This window comes from Zosterops lateralis (assembly GCF_965231275.1).
Source record: "Zosterops lateralis genome assembly, chromosome: 13".
Classification (NCBI taxonomy): domain Eukaryota; kingdom Metazoa; phylum Chordata; class Aves; order Passeriformes; family Zosteropidae; genus Zosterops; species Zosterops lateralis.
The window spans coordinates 18313442-18332974 of NC_139773.1; the positions used below are offsets into that span (position 1 = coordinate 18313442).

Below are 19533 nucleotides of genomic sequence, written 5' to 3' on the forward strand. Positions count from 1 at the left end.
ATAGCTTCAACAGTGGCTTCTATAAAATTACAACAGATCTTTAAAAAGTATTTTTACTACTTTCAGAAAACAGAACCAGACCAATGAAGTTACCATTACAATGTTTTTATGGATGTTTTCCAGAGCTGTACAACTTACACAATTAAGGTGTTTACATGAATACTCAAGGCCCCAAAGGGTTTCCTACTTGAGTAAACCTTTTCAGGTAGTAAAAGAAAAATTTACTTCTTCCACAAAAAGGACTAATGACTAGGGTGATCCTAAACTGAGAATTCTGAAAGAACAACTTTTAAAACTGGAATGTTTTTGTTCTGACTGATGAATGCTATGCAAAAGCTCTCTCTTACCACACTGGTCAAATTGCTTAGCTGAGCTATCATGGGAAGCTGAGCTTTCCAGGCTTGTCTTGCTGATGCTAATTCCCTTAATTTCTGATGTGGTATTCTCCTGAGGAGAAGCACTTTCAAAATCATTGCAGACATCTTCATCAGTGAGAGAAGTAGATTCTGAGTCCAGAGCTCCAAGAGATGAAACACTTGCTCGGTCTGAATTTTGATCCTGAGAAAAGAAAAGAAGGTCCAGTGAGAAAATGAAAGAAAAGCAAAAATATTTCCAAAAAAAAAAAAAAAAGGGACAGCCTTCTTTGTCTCAGTAAATTCCAGGCATGACCCTCCCTCCTTGGAGGATCACAGATCTGTGTTCAGAACTTATGCAAGACAAGGCAAGTCCCACCCTGGGTTAAACAGCTAAACCAGGATTCTTTTTCAGATTCTCCTAACAAAAATAATTAAGTGACATCATGACCATTTTAATCCTATAGCTTTTTCACCCCACTACTACAAGAATTACCAGCAGCTGTAGGAATAAATTAGGATGGACAAGGCAAGTGTCTCTTCATTCCCAAGGAGCGGGAACAAAAGTAGTTCTGGTATGAATTTGTAGCAGCAAACAACGTCCTCATCACAAATTACCTCAGATCAAAATAAGCTTTAAATTATTTTGGCAACCAATACAACCAGATTTCCCCTTTCCCATAAAAGCAATAAAGACTTCAAACCAGTATTTGTTTCTGTAAGTGTTTCTTCTTTAGGTTAAAAAGGGAAGTCAGAGCAGTCTTTGTTCTGTCAACACACTTATGTTCTCTCTTAAAATATATTCAGAATTCAAGCTAGACTAAATTTTATTCAGGATATTAAAATGAGGGTCCTGGTATATCAAACATGATTAAAACAACTTAATGTACATAGTTTACAATGACAAGGGATTCATCACACGTGAGTCAGTAACTAATCCTTTACCAAGTTTTTTCCTTAATTTGTAAGTTCTTAATAAACATTTACCTTTGCAGATGCAGCATACATTGCAAATTTGGAGTACCACTTGCTTGCTTTCTCTGCAACCCCTTTTCCAGCAGAGAACATGCTGCTTTTCAGCACATCAAACTTGGGAGTTAGCAACGTGTCCAGGTTGAATGATGGTGATGACACAAGTGTCAATGCACTGGTTGTGTCCTGCTCCTTGGCTGGGCTGGTTGGGGAATAAGCTGGGGAAGACCAAAGCCTGTCCCTTGGCCTTTCTTCATTTTTTGCATGGTAGCTTTTGGATTTGGTAAGACTGGGTGGCCTGGGGGAGTTTGGGGGAAGGCTGGACCTCCTGCAGGGCTGGATGATGGTTGGGCTCCTTTTGTTCACATTTCTGTCATCAAAGGGTTTCTGCAGCTCAATGCTTGGGGCACGACTGGACAAAGGGCTGCTCATGTTGTTCATGTACATGACTATTTCTTCAGCTAAATCTCTTCTTGCAGATGGAGTAGAAACACTTCTGTCATCATCCTCTTCCTCCTCCTCTTTCTGCTGCTCTGTCTCAGCAACCAGCAGAGACAACGGATCAAATCCAGTTTCAACATCTGTTTTTTCAACTGGCTTTACTGGAAAGCTGCTCTTTCTTTGCAACTTTTTAGATTTTTCATTGGGAGTTTTCACTGCTGTAGGTGTCTCAGGTTCTGCATCCAGGTCTTCCAGATCAAAGATAACAGGAGACTCTGTTTTATCTGTAAAACTGCAATCAAAGGCTGCATCTTCATCACTGGATTCTTTCTCCAGGCTTTCTCTCTTAGAGTCTAAGGAGGAAGATCTGATATTAAGAGTTTTTGGCCTTATGCTTTTCTGTAACGCACTGGATAGAATTTTGGCATCAGCTCCCAGTTTTTCAACCATTTCTCCAGGGTTTGCTTCCTGGTTGATTCTGTTCATCATGAGTCCCACTAAACCATCTCCACTCAGGTTCCGGTTCCTGCTTTCCCATGGCATCTCCCTCAAGTCAGCTTCCACTGCACTTTTATGTCTTTTCCTTATGGATTTACTTTTTATAACTTCCGCTTCATTGGCATCCTCAAAAGATGATGTAAACAGCAATCCTACAGAGCTCTCTGAAAAACAGATGGAACAAGGTGCTTCATTTGCTGTTGTACAAGAAAACTAAATGAAAGTACAAAAGAATGCAAATTTGTCTCATCTTTCAAACATTTTACAACACAGATGGAATTCACTGTGTTGTGCTAGAGGTTGAAATACTGAGCTGACTATGGGCATAACTTTTAGGAAGAGACAGACAATAAAACATTTAAAGGAGTAAAAATCACACAACCTAAAGAGCATTTTGAGAGACATCAAGTCTCAGCTGTATTTACTTCCCTCTTTTGGAGACATTGCTACAAGATTTGAAAGCTAATGATAACACAGGTATCGAGGAAACTGCAAAAAAGCATCACTTTCTAACTTAATGATTTAGAAACAGAGCCAACAAAAGGAATTATTGTCAGACAAATCTCCATTGTTTTGCCAGAGCATAAAGATGCAGACTTTAAAGTATATTACAATATTTCAAAGCATAGCTGACAGTATTATAATAATCAGATCTGACACTATTAAAGACTCATGAAATGTCTGAAAGTGTCTTTTTAATTTTACTGCACAGAAACTCCTTGTCCATCCTGAAGGAATTAATTACTTGCTGGAGATTATAAGAAAAACCTCGAGATTTTGGTGCTTTGTCAGCAGATGTTAATGACAGCAAATAAAATAAAATAGAACAAACAAGAAAAGAATCTGGAAATGCAGAACACTGCCATGCATCTTCCTGACACAGCACATGCTGACTCCAACCTAAACTCCCTCCCCGACTTGTCATTAACCATCGCTATTACAGCAATAAAATACTGCAAATTCAGTGGACAACAGAACTTGGGAACACTACTCAGACCTCATTAGTAATAAATTCTATCTGCATTTTCCCTGCACTCACCCCTGCTCCCTTGTGGCACGGTGTTGTCGACGGTGCCGTTGAGCCGCACGATGCTGGAAGTGGTTTTGTCATCCCTGGAGTTCTGGTAGTTCAGTTTGGGCAGGCAGTCCCCACTCCCTTTTGTGCTCTCCACTTCAGACACTGCAGACAGGAAAGGACAGGGTTTTGTAGAATCCAAGGAACACCCCTTAAATCTCAAATCCCCATTACCTACTGGACAGCTCACACAGGATTAAGTGACACCTTGTTGCACCCATCCCATGAGGCAGAGGCTGAAATCTGCCTGGGCAGAGGTTTTAATTTCACTATGGATATTTAACTCCCAGCATTACTTCTGGAATGTTCCTAAAGCTAGAAATTCCATAAGCTTCCCTACACAGAGCCCAAAAATGATTCCAAAATATGTGGTGGTTGTAAAGATTAAGACCACCCTTGCTCACTTGCATAGAAGAGTATTTTTCTCCTGCCTTTGCAAGAGCTCAGCTTCACAGAGATCTCATTTCCCTCAGGAAGAAATGAAGTAAATGTGAATATTCATATTCAACTCTTTTAGATATGAAACAAAAAATCCATTGCAGGTGATTACCCAAAATAGAGAACTACTTCTCTAAGGAATTTTGGGTAGCTTTAATATTATCAAGTTGTTTTCAAAAGTGCAAAATGTTCTAGCACATCATATTATTATTAAGCCACATCTGCCTTAATTATAGCCAAAAGTAATAAATTAGGCAGAATTCATTTTCTGCATCCTCAAAAGCTTTATTAAACATAAATAACTTGGTCTGTAATCTTACATATACGATGATCATGGGTAAGGAAAATTTTCAAGAAAATTGAAGAAAAAAATACTAGTGCTGGAAGGAAGATTGTGGTGGAAACACTGAAGCAACTTATCTAATTCCATATTTTCTCAGACTTTCATATCACTTGACAATGGGATAGTTAACCCAAATAGCAGGAGAAAGCCTATCAAAAAATTTAAACAATTATATTATTAGGGGAACATTTACTAAGAAGGGGATTTTCCATGAATATACATGGGAAACTGTAGTGTTTATACAATTTTACTTCACAATCTGATCTTCTGTGTTCTTGAGTGAAGTTGATGCTGCTCAACTGCAGTTGAAGGAAACAAGAGCAGCAGATGCAAAACCTGAAGAAAAAACCCATCCCATTCTGATGCATCTCCCAAACTGAGAATTCCAAGGAGCTGGGTAATTTAGGCCTCTCAGACTTGCAAAATTTCAGCTGCTCTCCTCTTACAGGATTTATAAAGAAACCAGACTGGTGGAAAAGGCTTTTCTGCAGATTATGCCTATGAGGCAATTCCATTTTTTTAAAAGACAAAAACATTAGGCTATAATTATCATTAAGCCTTTATGCTCCCATTATCACTTATTTGAAACAGGAGAGAAAAAAAGAACTGTAATTTTCCAAATGAAATCATTAGACATCCAGAAAATTACACTTAGAGAAAGAACTTTAGGCATAAACTGGCATTATCACACGCACTCACTGTGAGGAATCAGCTGTCCCATTTAGCTTTTTTGCTGGAATCCTTATTTATCCCCAATGAACCAGATATCTGTATGCACAAGATACGTACAAGAACTGGAGTCACTCTCTCTCTTATCCTCCTTTTGTTCTTGGATGTCTTGAAGACAAGTTTTCCCTTGCTTGGCTTCTTCTTTGAGTGATGTGTTATTGGCAGTGTCTGAAAGTCCCCCTATCAGTGCAGGGCAACATCAGAATAAAGACAGTTATGGTATTTAATAGTGTGACATTGTTCAGGGGAATAAATTGAATACCAACAGTAATTCAAAGGCCTCTTATCAAGAATATTCCAATTAACAGTGAACATTTTACCACCAAAAAAAAAGAGGAGAAAAAAGATTGGCTTATTATAGTATAAACATTGAAGTGCTGCTTTAGAGGATGAAATTAAAGGGGTAATGGGCAACATTTCTTTTCAAATACTAAACTAAAGCACTGTTTGACTTTAATTCTGTTGCCTGGCTTATTTGATCAAAAGGTCACATCTTTTCAAAACCTCCAAGAGGCATCGAAACACGATTTCATTTTAAGGCAAAGTGTTTCTCAGAAAGACTAATGTTAACAGAAATGTTAATGCATGTAATTCTCCTGGTTTTACTCTAGAAAGTAAAAAAAAAATTAAACGATGCAGTGGCAAATATGAGTTTGTCTGCAAAACTAGATGAAAATAAAAACAACCAACATCACCCCAAAACCCCCTGCAAACACTCAAGCCACTTCTCTGGTCATTCTCAAGCCAAAACACTGCCCAGGTGCAATTAGCAGTCTCTCTCCAGGATCAAGAGGATCCAACATAATTCAAAGTTTCTTTGCCTCTTTTCCCTAAAGAGGCTGCACTGAATGGCTACAGACAGGGTAAAAACCTTGTTGCTATGGTAAAGATAAGAAAATATTCTGGAATTTATGGGAGAGGTTTTTTTTATTTCCTAAGGAGTTAGCACACATTCCAGCTAAGAGATTTCATGCAAAGTAATCTTGAAAAATCATACGATGTCAAAAGCAAATGCTATTAATTATATAAGTGACAGTTACTTCATTAAGGATTATTTACACTCCCTTAGTTTACATGGTCTGAGTTGCAACCAACATTGCTAAGCTCTTGTACAGCGCTTTGCATGGCTGGCTTTCAATAAAGTGCTTTATCAGGAAGCTCAGCTCCATGAAGAACAGGCAGAAATAAAGCAAAATTGTTCAAGGCCATCCATAAGGTTAATGATAGAGCACAAAGGAGGACTGGAGTCTCTGGGGTCCAGAGAAATAATCTAGCCATAAGGCCATCATATATGTTCTGTTTGTCAGGGCAAAGATTTATTCGTACACATTTGGAATCACAGAACAGCCCTGGCTGGAAGGACTTTGAAAGTTGAGTCAGATCACCCACATACATTTATAAAAGTATATTGTAAAGGTCTTCCAAGGTCAGCCTGAACTAAACTAAGCTGCATTGCTTCATTGCATTCACAGTGTACTATCATGCTTTACTACCAGGAAGTTATAAATACCACCTTTAAAAAATATGAGTTACAGGCATGGCCATATCACTATTTGATGTTCACATTATCTAAGTCTTTACTGGGAAAAAAAGGAAAGAAACCCCAAAATGTAAAGCCTCACATATTTTACTTATATTCCAGATAAAAACAAACATGATCATTGCAGGTAGTATGCAGAACATGCAACTAGTACTGCAAACTCAAGGACTAGTTCCAGTTGCCTCTTAGCTAACATTAAAAAAAGAAAAAGGGGAAAATAAAAAAAGACAAAGCTGGGCAAAAGTTTCTGCCAATTATAAGTCTGGTTATTGGAAGAACCAGGATATATATTTTGTTTCCATTTGTTTCATGAATAGCTGATACAATAAATGAATTATTTCAGATTATTTCAGATTGAAAGGCAAGTAGAAGAGACTGCTTTTTAAAAATTTTGCAGAATCTATTGGGTTTTCTCCTCTAAAACAGTTTTACTGAACTCACAAAAGAAACACTTTAACTCTCATCAGCACAAAAATAGAAAAAAAACTCCTGATGTGAATACTCTACCAGGAACTGATGTATGTGCAGTGCTTGCTGGTGGCTTTTTCAATGCTTTTTTAAACTGTGCTATTCCCAAGACAACATTTCGTATCTTCATCCAGAGGAAATAGCCACCTCGATTGCTTGAAGGCCAGGTGCTTTCCAGAACAGCCTGTTTTGGAAATATCAAAATCAAACAGTCATCTTCAGGAACAGTCAGGTGTGGAAACAGTAGCTCAAATTTCAGACCAAGTTACATTGGCAATAACACAGTAGATTTCCAAACCTACAAAACGATTCTGCTTTGTGCTCCTTCAACTTACAAGAAATGACACAACCGCACCTGAATTGCTCTGTTATTTTTCTCCCTCCTATTTCCCTGGATAAAAATGCATTTTTGTCTCCCCCTCCATCCTCTTCAAAACATACCTTGTTGTAGTATCCGTAGGTGATGGCATTGGGGTCGATGCCAGCCTTCTGCATTTCGAAGAGCACCCTGACAGCCAGCACGGGCTGCCCGTACTGCCCACACAGCTGCATGAGCACCCTGTAGCAAACCTGCAAACACAGACAACACCAGTGAGCCCTGGGCTCCAGCACTGCTCCATCCTCACACCCACAGGCTCCTGCTCCTTTTTACCTCGTCAGGTGGGTCAATTTTCTTGGTGTGCATTTTCTGGAGCACGTCATAGGCAGTTCTCAGAGCCCTGACTTTGGAGTGGCAGACTTTGACGTAGGCAGGGAGGCAGATGAACCAAAGGCCGTAGCAGTGACGGAGCAAACACCTGGACCACATCTGGGGGATGGAGGAATACTTCTTTGCAATTTTGTGGGCAGATTTAATTTCCTGGAAAGAAACAAGGAAATGGTTTGTGTGTGTTTATATCTACATCACACAAAGCTACGTGTTAAAAACTGAACATGTACCATTATATCTATGGAAACTGCATTAGTAATATTAACAATATGATAAAGTGGGAAAGAATATGAAAGAAGTGAGAGGGATACCAAGAAGATTCATTGTGCAATATTCCACTGCTAAAACCTTGCATTTCTGTAAATCTCTATTACTTTGAAAGTTAAGAGTCCCTCAAAGCCCTAGGCAGTGAAAAGCAATGAAGAGTGGACGTGAAAATTCATGGAGAACAGTGTGAAGAAAGGGGAAGGGACAAGGACAGCACAGCAAGCAGCAACCTGTACAAGGAGACCTTGTAGGATATGGTGCAGGCAAGAAGCACATCCAAAGAACAATTAACACAGTGACCCTACAGCCACCAGATCAGTGAAGAACTGAAGAACCATCAGGCTGCAGCCACTGCCAGCCAGGCTTTACAGCCAAACCCAAGCTGTCCCCCTTCCAAAGCACCTCACACTCCAAAAACATCAGCAAATACCTGTTTAGTTCTTCTGAACATTGGTGATGGGCTGTTGGGGCTACTGGCTTTTGAGGACAGTTTGTTATTTGGTGCTCTGAGAAAGCCTTCAGGTCGTTCAAACAATTCTAGCTTTAATACTGGAAATCCATTATAGCTGTAAGAGAAATGTGTCAATTCTGGTAAGTCAGCTCCAAAGCTAACATGTCACATAATAGCAAAGGAAATCAACTACACACTTGCACCAGAGGCTTCCCAGGAAATAAACACAAAAGTAGACCTTTAACAACATCGCTGACAAAGTGGTTCACTAATCCCTCAGCATGGGCTCATATGCCTGCACAAACAGTCTCAACCTGTTATTCAGGTGAGCAACTTGAATTGATGAATGTATTTACTGTCATAGCATTTTCTTTAATTAATGTGTCAAATGCATTAGTATTGATTCAAGTTAATAAAAGAAAATAATCTGTGTGGCTTAGTCTCCAGTGAGCATCGCATGACTGAGGTTTCTGAAAAATCAATAGGAACAATATCAAACTATCTAAAAGATTAAATTAGATTAGATATAAAAATATTTCTCAGAATTAATGAAGAGACCAACAAATTCATCTGACATAATTACTAAATTAGTAACACTAGTTTTCAGTGATTCTTTCACATATACTCTCTCTTTCCATAGAGTATCTGCAGTTTGTATCATTATCAGTAACAGCAGTAGGACAACAGACTGGGTCCACTCATTTCCACTTTACCCTTAAAAGGTGTCAACAGCCAGCACAATGTAATGTGATCATTACCAGCTTTATTAAGTATTATTGCTTCTGTGTGTACACACACAAAATTAAACCTTCAAAAGAACTGCATGACAGGTTTGTGTGAAATGGCTTTTACTTGAACAACATAAAGGGACAGGAAAAATCTGTACTTCCTGACTCTCACAGGAACATAGAAATTAAACTCTACAAGGGTAGCTGTTAGGATTTTGGCTGGCATCCTGCTGTGTCCTTAGGTTACCTGTACTGCAGAGGGTGCTCCTCCCCGTTGGGCAGATGAGGGATCTCAGGGGGGGTTATGAAAACTGTGTGCTCACTCTTGTAGGACTCATCCAGCTCTATAAGTCGTGTTTCCCCAGTTTTGTCCATATCTACCTAGAGGAAGAAGTTAACAGAAAAAGTAGTTACCAGGGGCATTGTATTTTCTGCTGTTAACAGCTGTATCATCAACAGGACAGTCTGCATTAGCTTCAAAGAACAGCATCTTAAAATGCAAGAACATCTTGCAAAGTTATAATGACAATAATAAGTGCTGCACTGGTTTTGTGAACTTCACCCCAACCCAGAAATCAGTGTTTAATGGTATACTCTGAATTGTCTATTTTCAGGTAAATATTTTCAGTAGTATGTAGAGATTAATCTTTCTGAACACAATCATTTCTAGAACTACATTTCCAACTGCAGCAGTAACTTGAACTTTATTTCTAAATATGAAAATAAGAGCTATTTTCCCCCTCTTTAACCATGGAAAACAATACCAAGCTTTATCAAATTGTCTGATGCATACAGAAGGTGCTACCAGCACCATCCACAACTGCAGTCACTTACACAGCCCTTAATGTCTTGATAGTTTGCAGAGACTGCAGAAATTCACATGCACTCCAAGAGAATGGAACATAAATGTGTGATCTCACTGAAGTTAAAGGGAGACAGGCATAGCTTTGTTTTTCTAATTTAAATTACTTAAATGGTTTAAATGGCAACCAAATGACAGCCAAATGGTAGAACACTTCAAAGAAATGAATAAGCAACCTGTGGAACCCAAGAATGCACGTTTTTTTTATGCCTTAAGAGTTTGGCAACAGAGAGTTAATGTATAAAAAGAAGCATATTCCACAGTTCTCTCCCTCCAGTGAGGTGCAAATATATCAAGTAGTTTCAGTAAAAATCTTGAATATTTAAAGTTTGATAAACATACAAAGAGGTGTCCTTAATTACACATTTTGCTGCATGAGACAGATGGAAAGCATTAGCAAAGTGAACCAGACAAGTAGCAAGAACATATGGCTCCTGAGAAGCAGCAGTAAACGAAACCTTACTTGCAACTTAAATACTTCTAAGGATGTAAAAATCCCACAGCTACAACTTTTACCAGTGAAATATAATAAAGCCAGTAGCTTAAATCTGTGTCAAATTGAGGTAATTTTTGAATTCCTGGAAAAATGAAAACTTGTGAGACAATTACACTGTATCTTTCAAATTGATTGTAATCAATTACAATCTGCTGCTGCTGTCTAGGACCAAATAACAGGGAAGAGATTACTCTTCATCTTAAACTATTCTCACAAATTATTCAAGGCAGGGCTTAGTTGATATTTTATAAATAACTAATTTCACAGTACATAAAATTTGTCTCAAGCCAGTAGTCTGTAACTACCCAGAAGAAATCACTGTATCACCTTTCAACTCATGGCATCACTCTCTCATCCAAAACCCTGTCGCGTACTGGTTCACCTAATGAAAGATTAAAACATAAATATTGGCTTCACTGGAACTACTCAATTTTGATCTCTGGTCCTGGCTACAGCTCTAGTTGGTACAGCAATCCTTGGTATACTTCCATATTTTGATTCTGTATGTTGCTGGTAAGAACAGTATCACAAATCAGGAGAAATCAGGAAAGAGATAAGGCAAATATATAATTGTGCAAAGAAATCCTACATGGGAACCTGCTCTCTCATGTCAGTAAATATTCAGTCTCACAAGCAATTCTAAAGTCATGGCAAATCATACAAGCATTGCAATGCCAGTGCCTCAGTTTCCCCACTCTTATCCCTGGCACAGAAGTAGCTGTCCCATTAATAAACCTGAATAAAATCCTCGCTCTGCCAGTAATGGAAGTTGGAGAAGTGTACGTGCATTCTGGAAAATTTGTTCTCACCAAACTGTCATGAGCATTTTTTATAGTGGAAAGAAGCTGTCCAGGGCATCAAGCAGCCAAATACCTGGCACAAGAACAGACAAGTCTCTGTTTCAGCTGTATAAATGGCTACTTAACCTTTTCTAAAAGGTGAAAGCTCCAATAGCTCCACAGATTATGTGCAGTCTCACAGTGACATCAGCAACCTAAGCATGACTTTTATTGAAAGAGATGTCTGAGTTCCCAGACAAGATAACTTTAGTTTAGGGCATCAACTTCAGCACCCTCATAAACCATTCTATAAAACGAAATGCAACAGATAGGATTTGACACTTACACAGTCATTGCATTCTGAATAAACATCCTTTTTAACATCAGCCAGAACTAAACTGCAGCACAGAGGAAACCAAGTGCTGCTCAGCAGTTCAATCACTGGGGTCTATTTCTGTCTAGGAGAGCTCCTGTTTCATGCACAAACTGGCACATGGCAAAGCAAGCATTACATGTTAAAAGGTTTCAAACAGAGCCATGGGATTGACTCAACATTACAGAAATGTTTGTAATTAATTCAATTTACAAGCCATGAATACCTGCAAGTCATGCTATAGAACTGGGAAACAGAGTTTTGAAAACTGTTACTACTAAAATATTGAGACTAGCAAAAGCTATAAAGAGCATTAAGTATCATTATACTATGCTTTTGTATTTCTCTCAAACTCCACTGCTTTCAGACTTCTTTTCAAAACAGCTCCTTTTAGCTCTTCCATGGAAAAAACAGTCAAATAGAACTGTAAATAACAGTTATCAGTCTTCACTATTAATTCCCATGGAAAAAACAGCAGGTGACCTACTTTCCAGGAAATCCCAGACAACTGCACACTACTTAAACAGCAGTGTCCCAGAACAGAGTGGTACAGGCAGCCAATAAGATGACAATGAGGTGTGGAATTTCTTATAATATTCATAGAAATAGGGATGTAAGATTCTGGGTTTCAGTTCAGGCCTTCTTACACTTCTTACAACAGGCCAGTATTTCAAAAGTTTACATACCAGTGAAAATTAGCACCTCTAATTTGTTCTCATGATGTTTTATTTACATTCAAGAATTTGAAGCAAAAAATGGAATGAAGCCCAAAAAAAAAAAAAAAAAAAAAAGGGAAATGGAAGGCTAAAAAGATGAGAAAATGGGAAATAAAAGCAAAAATAAACTTGCATTTCAAATACATTCTGGTGTATCAGATAAAGCAGACAACAGCAGAAGTTAAACACTCTATGCACACCAAGACTTGCTTACTTTATCCACACAGTCATCAAAGAAGGCAAGGCTGGCATCCTTGTCACTGACAAAAGAACATTCCTCTATGAAGCGAATGAACATCTGGGTTTTGGTCATCAGGGTGTAGAACTTCTGATGGGAACGGTCTCTGCTCTTCAGGAACCCTGCAAAGTGCAATGACCAGCACTGTCAGAATGTCCAGAAGGGAAAAGCCCTCACCAGACTCAGTGTAGGTTCTGCTTATGTCCTGCAATCTTTGCCACTACTGTGCAATTTTGTCTGCACTTACATTTCCCCCCAACATTTACAACACTAACATGCAAATGTTTTTATTCTGTAGATAAAAGAGAATAAAAATTATAAATAAATACATACAAAACAAGTTTATAACTTTTCACCTTGTAGTTCAAAGAGAGAACTTGCATCTGTGGCTGTTTCAGAGGGTGCTTCTGTTATTGGCCTGAGATAAGACCTGTAACCTTTCAGGATTGAAGCCATGAAACAGAGAAATGCTTCCTGGATCTCCAAATCCAATAGATGTAATTTCTTCCCAGAATTAAAATCATAATCATTCATTGCCAATTCCATGAATGCATCTTCTCTTGGTCGCTGTTGCACTGTGAACAAAACAACATTATAGTGTTTTACTTTTTTCCCCCCCCCTCAATATTGGCCAAAAATAATCTCTTCATCTTACTAGATTCAGTGATTACTGAACTCCATTACATTTGAAGTAGGTTAAAATACACCAAAATCCAATCAGGACATGAGACAATGGATTCAGCTTGACCTTCTGTACATCATGTATCTGTGGGTAACACCAAAAGCAGGATGCACTAGCCTGGTCAGCACAGGAATTACTACAGTAACAGAGAACCATTGTGGACAGAGTTGTTCAGTATCCCTTGCTCTGCAATATTTTGAGGATTCTATCAACAACCAATTTTTACTTAGAGATGTCCAGTAATTGTGCCTTACATTTAAACCCTTAATGTTTAAAAAACACTTGTTATTTCAATTTTAATGTTTTCGGTGAGGTACTATTAGCTTGAGTGTCAAAGTTATTCCAATTTCAATTGCCAAGACATCAGCAAACTTTGAAGATTAAAAAAAAAAATCTTTATTAGATCCTGGCCTACTCTTTGCTTTGCTTTCCCATTCCCTTCTTATGGAAACTCTGATTTTTTTTTTTTTTTTTTTTTTTTTTTGTATGAGGCTAACATTAATTGAAAGGATATCTATTAAATGCTGCCTTCATATATAAATGAAGCTTCCTCTGTCCCAAAAGTCCCCATATGGTTTCTAATCTCTGGATTCAGAGCACAGATTTTCCCATTCTGTAAAAGTAAATGTTTAGTGGAACTGGTAACTTTGGAATATATTCAATTTGCTACATTTATCTGTTTTTGTGGCACACTGTGCTCAGTGTAAAGCTTACTATGTACTTTCCCACTCACATTCTGCCAGTTGCTGATATAAAGTATTTAAAGTGTTCATCAGATTTTTACAAGGTTTCTTTGGTAAGATCTTCCATGCAATAGCTTTCTTGTCTCCAGTTCTGGAAAGGAAAAAAAAAAAACCATAAGCATACACTGGAATGTGTTCAGATGATGTTCCATCCCACCAGAGAAAGGTTTCACTCCATTAAAACTGGACTGAGAAGGATTGCAAAGCAACTAACAAAGTCAAATTTGATTTACTGTGTGGAGATCTGATCAGAGCCATCCAACCAATGCCCCATATTTTTCAGGGTGATGATTACACTGCCACACTCTTCAGCACTGAAATCAATCCAGTTACAACTCACCAGAGATGGATTAATGGTATTAAGCACCTGTTACTGCACCAGCAACCACCACTCATGCCATGTTCTGAGCTCTAATTACTTAGGTAATTAATTACATGCTCTAAAAACTGGCATGGACAGAAGGAAAAGAAATTGAAAGAAAAACTAAAATATCCCTCCAAGTTTTGTCAAAAAAAGCCAGTTTCTGCTTTTGAAAAAAAAAGGAAGCAGAAAAAAAATTAACAGAGAAGAAAAACTGTTGATAAGAACTTACTGAGAAATTGTGTTGGTATCCAGGTCAACACAGCTGACATCGGGTGGGGGGTCATAGAGATCAAAGTATCTGGAATCAATTCCCACAATGAAGGGGCACGGGGCACTCAGCACATCTGCCAGGGCCAGGGGACACAGAGGAATATACGGGCAAGGCCAATGGAAGGGAAATATCATCTTGGGAAACATGCAGAGACAAAAACACAGGTTAAACATGTGCCATACAGCCTGTGCAAGAATAAACCACACTTCACTAACTTCGAAATTATTTAATTATTACTGAGAAGCTAGATGCAGATTATAATTAAAAACCGCACTAATTTCTCTAAAATTCAATTTGTAGGAAAAATATCTTCAGAATCACAGATTGCACATAGCAGAGGCAGCAAACAATGCTTAGTGATGACAGGCAGGGAAAATCATGCATTTAAAACTCCAGAGGAATAGATACAATGCTAGTTGGGAAAAATCAGGAACTCTTATTTATTGCACTGTGATGATCAAACACTTATTTACAATATTTACACAAAGAATCAACAACAATTTATCTTCTATCTTCATAGGCTATCATTACAACAGCATTTTTTTTCTCTAGTAATCTTTATTTGAATTCTTATTTTTAAGTAACCTTTAAGTTTAACAGCACTAACACTAAATCTAGGTTTTATCTCAGAAGCATTCTTCCAGTCCTTTTACAGGTGTATGACTAAAAGCTGGTACTTACAGAGACCAAAGCCTCTGTCACACTCGTGAGGACAGAAGGTCGCAATGAGTGGATGAGGATTTTATGTTCTGTCACAGCAAACACCAGCAGAGTTACTGCATTTTCAGGTCCTAAATTCTGAAGTAGTGTAGAAAACTTGCCACCACTGTTACAGGACATAAACACACCGGTGAGTTACAAGGGACAGTAAAAAAAAAAAGAAATGTTCAATAATAAAATAAATGGAAATCTGCAAATCTTTCTTTTCGAGAAGATTACTTGGTAGAATACTTGGCACACTTCACTGTCCAGTGAGGAATGGTTATTTCCCAACAGTGAACATGATTCCTTGAGACTTGACTCAGTCTAGACTATTTTCAGGACACAGGCATGACAATTTTTCTTTTTGAGAAGCAATTTACAGGGAGACAACATTTGTTTCTTTAATCAGTCTCCTGCACTGAGACTGGAAGTCAAGACAGCAACAGAACTCCTTCAATTCCCTTCCAAAACAAAAACCTGAACTATCTTGGAAGCCCAGGGATCAACTCCTAGAAAGGGGATCTAATGATCTATATTCTTCTTCAAGAACTACTAAAATGATTTTAACCCCCACCCACCAAATGCACTGTTAATTAAGTGTGTACAATTATACAACTGCAACTCAAAATAACAAATATTTTCCATAACACAAATCAGAATACATCTCACAACTAACAAAATACTGCTACTTGCCTCAGTGGGAGTGGTGATGACACAGGCTGGCTAAGAATCAGGTTATCGTGTGGAGATAGCTGGGGAAAGATTTTAAAATACATGAATTTTATTCTGAATTTTGGAAATATTTATTAGAAGTTACCCAACTGTAACAAAGAACACTTAAAAAATAATTCAAATTAAGCTGAATCTTGTATACCCCAGTCGTGTATCACTCTAAGAAGTGCTGTGCAATGATATGCATCAGGATCTTTTAGTAAAAACTGGGCAAAGCATGATCTTCCTTTCTTGGCCAGAGCTGAATACATTGCATATTCATAAAGAAGACTTTAAACTAGCTAATGCTGCAAAAATCTGAATATATTAACTGCTGAAAAATGAAGCCTTCTGTACTTTAAGAGCTGTGAGAACCCATAGCTCATACACAGCTTTCAGGAGCTGGGGAGAATTCTTTCTGGATTTAGGGGTAAAAGAGAGGGATAAAAATTCATAAAGGGGAGAGATGGCAGGTCATAATGTAAAGCCATATTTTCTTCAGCAGACATGAAAATGAGGCTCTTGGCTGGCAGAAACTGCTCAGCTCTGATAGAATCTTTAAAATTTGCATTAGTTGAAGATGCAAGAAGATCCTATTAAATCCCATTTCTTTCTTACAGTGACAAGGCATCATGCAAATCATTCACATACTCAGCATGGACAGGAAGACTCAGGTAAGGACAAGAACAGCAATATATAATCAGTTTATCAAAGTTCAGCTGATGTTTTCAGCCATGGTAAATCCAGGCTAACAAGATACCAGCTGGCTTAATCCTGCCTGCATTTTCTGTTGTATAAAAGCAGTAGTAACTCAGCCACAGCACCTTGTACAACTGAGCTGCAAGTTCAGACCATTTATTAGCAACATTTCAGGTTTGAGTGTGTTTCACCTTAGACCCACTGCAGGTGACCAGGTAATAGAAGGCAGAAGACAAGACTGATGACTTAGAAACACAAAGTCACCTAATGCTGTGCCTGGAGACTCCCCAGACACAGGGAATTAAGGAGAGGCTGCAATGCTGTTTCCCTGCATGTCTCACATCCACTGCCCTGACAAATGTGGATGGCCACACCACAGGCTGGATTTGTCAAGTGAGTCACCTTGGGACCACCAGCACCATTAGCTTGTTCAGGGGAAGAATTCAGAGGATTCATTTTTTCAGCCTGAGGCAAACCTTCACAAACCACCCTCTGTAAGGAAGCATCAGCCTGATGTCCTCTGACTTCTGTGCTTCAGCAAAAGCACATAAACACAATTAAGCATTCTGTTCAAGGGGCACATCTCCCTCAGGCAGAAGGGGCACTTATTACCCCCAGTCCCCAAGGGGAGAAACATTACTCCACATGCTCTTGAAGTCTGCAGGTTGTGATGCATTAGCACAGCAAGCCCTGTGCAATGAGGGGATGTAGGACAGAGTCCAGCAGATCTCAGGTCACAAGGAACCCATCAACACTGGCAGCTGCCAAATGGGAACATTCCACAGCATTTTACTAATGGCTATCATTTCTTTGAGACTTAAAAGTTTAATTGCTCAGCAAAAGACTACCACATTTTCAATTAGCAGGCTTCAGAGAGAAATGGAATCCTGAAAGTTTGCCATTTTCAAATGCAGGCATTTCCCACACTAATTCTGAGGAAAAGTCTAAGGTACAATCACCTGTGATTTTATTCTGTGCAGTTTCAAACACAAGTCTCTGGGAGCAGCTGGAAGGAAGAATTTATTCACAGCTCTCAATTACGGCTGCCTACTGTAAAAGCAGTGTTTTCTCCATCTGTACTATCAGCTCCTAAAGCTGTACTAATTTAATGCACAAAACATTTTGAAAATAAGGTATAACAGATATAATTTTCACATCACTTATATCTAAATCTTCAGAGTTCATTCCAGGATATAAATCTATATATACTTAGACAAAATTCCCTAAAATTTCAGACTAAAAACATTAAATGCTTTTCTCTGAATTCAATTACTATGTCTGTAAATATGTGTTTAGTGTTTCCTAAAACAAATATTTTATTGAGTATGAATAAAGAAACCCCTAATATAAGAAGTAAAAATGGTGGGTTTTGAATTTCTTTAAAATCACAAGAAAAGGGACAGAAGTGCCAGATACAGTTTCAGTGTAACTGTTCCCAATCCCTTTCCAGTAACAGTAATAAATATCATTCCTTTAGAACACACTAAAGAGGATCTTCAATATTCAGCACATGCCATAAGGACATAACCCAGGATTGTATTTGCTCTAAAAGACTTCACTACCATATGGGCTACACAATTAAGGCTTAGAACTGCACAGGACTTTCCATATTTTATGTTCTACAAGCCATAACAGAGAATAGCATCATTTTGTAACTATTGAATCAAAAACCACAATTGGTAGAATACCATGACTGCACAGAGCTCCCTCTTCTCTGCAATAAAAATTTTAACACATCTCTACCCATTTCACCTCTTTAAGAGGAAATAAAAAGATTTAATAACACTTCAGAAGTCCTCGAGACCAGGATTTTTTTTCTCTGCTACCAACAGGGCTGAAATTTCAAAGAGCAAGTAGCAATTCCTGTAATTCTTTCCCTCCCACACAGCCCTGCAGGTAGCACAGAGCAAGGGCCAGGTTTGATAAAGGGGCTGTTATTGGGTGTGGCCCTTGGAGCTCTCACTGAGAGCACAAAGCCCTTTGGGAAGAGGGGCAGTCATGGATTCACATTTCACATCTGGTTTTTGTTTTGTTTATTTATTTTACACTCAGCCTTCATACAGTAGCAAGAAGAAAACAGTTCAAAAGCTATTGCAATAAGTCAGACCAGATGCTGACTTGGAGTAGTCTTTCATTAATTTCCATATACTATGAAAAAAATTTAGGTTCTAAGCTCACTAAACAGCTTCTTATAATAACTCACTAAAGTCATTAACTAAACTGGAAACAGAATTTTTACAGATTTCTCAGATTATGTGTAGGAATTTAGGAAAAAAGAAATCCTGAACAAAAACAATTTGAGCACAAAAAATACATTTTCCTTTTATTAACCCCTTTTATCTTCACCTTAGACGCAGTTATTAAAGAAAATTACACTTACCTGCACCAGAATTCTTGGCCTCTGAGGGGATGGAAAAGGTACTTTATGCATGAAATGGGAAATGTGTCTAGAGGAAAAGAAAAATACTGATTTAGTAGAAATTAAGCTTTAACTACTTTACCTCAAGACAAAATTTTTGACAGTAAGAGAAATTATTATATAAAAATGGCGCATACTTATTCAGAAAACAGAGTAAAAAATCCCAGCACCTAAACTCTATTGGGATATTCTGACCTTGAAAACCTATTTTTCTACCTGTCACAAGAAAATGGGAGGGCAGATTCTGTTTCAGAATACAAATTCTGTATATGAGATTGAAAAATTACAATGAGATTTTTTTTATTATTTGTAAGGTAGAAATATTGATGTTTGAACATCGCAGTCATATTTTATAGTCCTGCTTCTGACAGAGTTTAAAATAGCATTAAACCTCAGACTAGGACTGGTTAGTTGCAAAAAAATATTCATGGCTGAATATCAAGGAGAATCATTAAGCTCATTCATT

The 19533-nt window shown here is 38.0% G+C and overlaps 1 protein-coding gene across 1 annotated transcript in view; it reads right to left on the reverse strand.

Moving 5' to 3' along the window:
• The window catches only part of DENND4A (DENN domain containing 4A), a 46483-nt gene that overhangs the window by 8023 nt on the left and 18927 nt on the right, over positions 1-19533 (reverse strand). Inside the window, exons 8-23 of the mRNA XM_083870663.1 lie at positions 19029-19095; positions 15932-15990; positions 15218-15362; positions 14495-14670; positions 13892-13992; positions 12833-13051; positions 12453-12598; positions 9260-9393; positions 8264-8399; positions 7510-7716; positions 7299-7427; positions 6897-7041; positions 4910-5029; positions 3304-3444; positions 1341-2428; positions 348-558 (exon numbers count right to left, since the gene is read on the reverse strand). Of these exons, the coding sequence (XP_083726789.1) occupies positions 348-558; positions 1341-2428; positions 3304-3444; positions 4910-5029; positions 6897-7041; positions 7299-7427; positions 7510-7716; positions 8264-8399; positions 9260-9393; positions 12453-12598; positions 12833-13051; positions 13892-13992; positions 14495-14670; positions 15218-15362; positions 15932-15990; positions 19029-19095 (3224 nt within the window). The remainder of the gene's footprint in view (positions 1-347; positions 559-1340; positions 2429-3303; positions 3445-4909; positions 5030-6896; positions 7042-7298; positions 7428-7509; positions 7717-8263; positions 8400-9259; positions 9394-12452; positions 12599-12832; positions 13052-13891; positions 13993-14494; positions 14671-15217; positions 15363-15931; positions 15991-19028; positions 19096-19533) is intronic.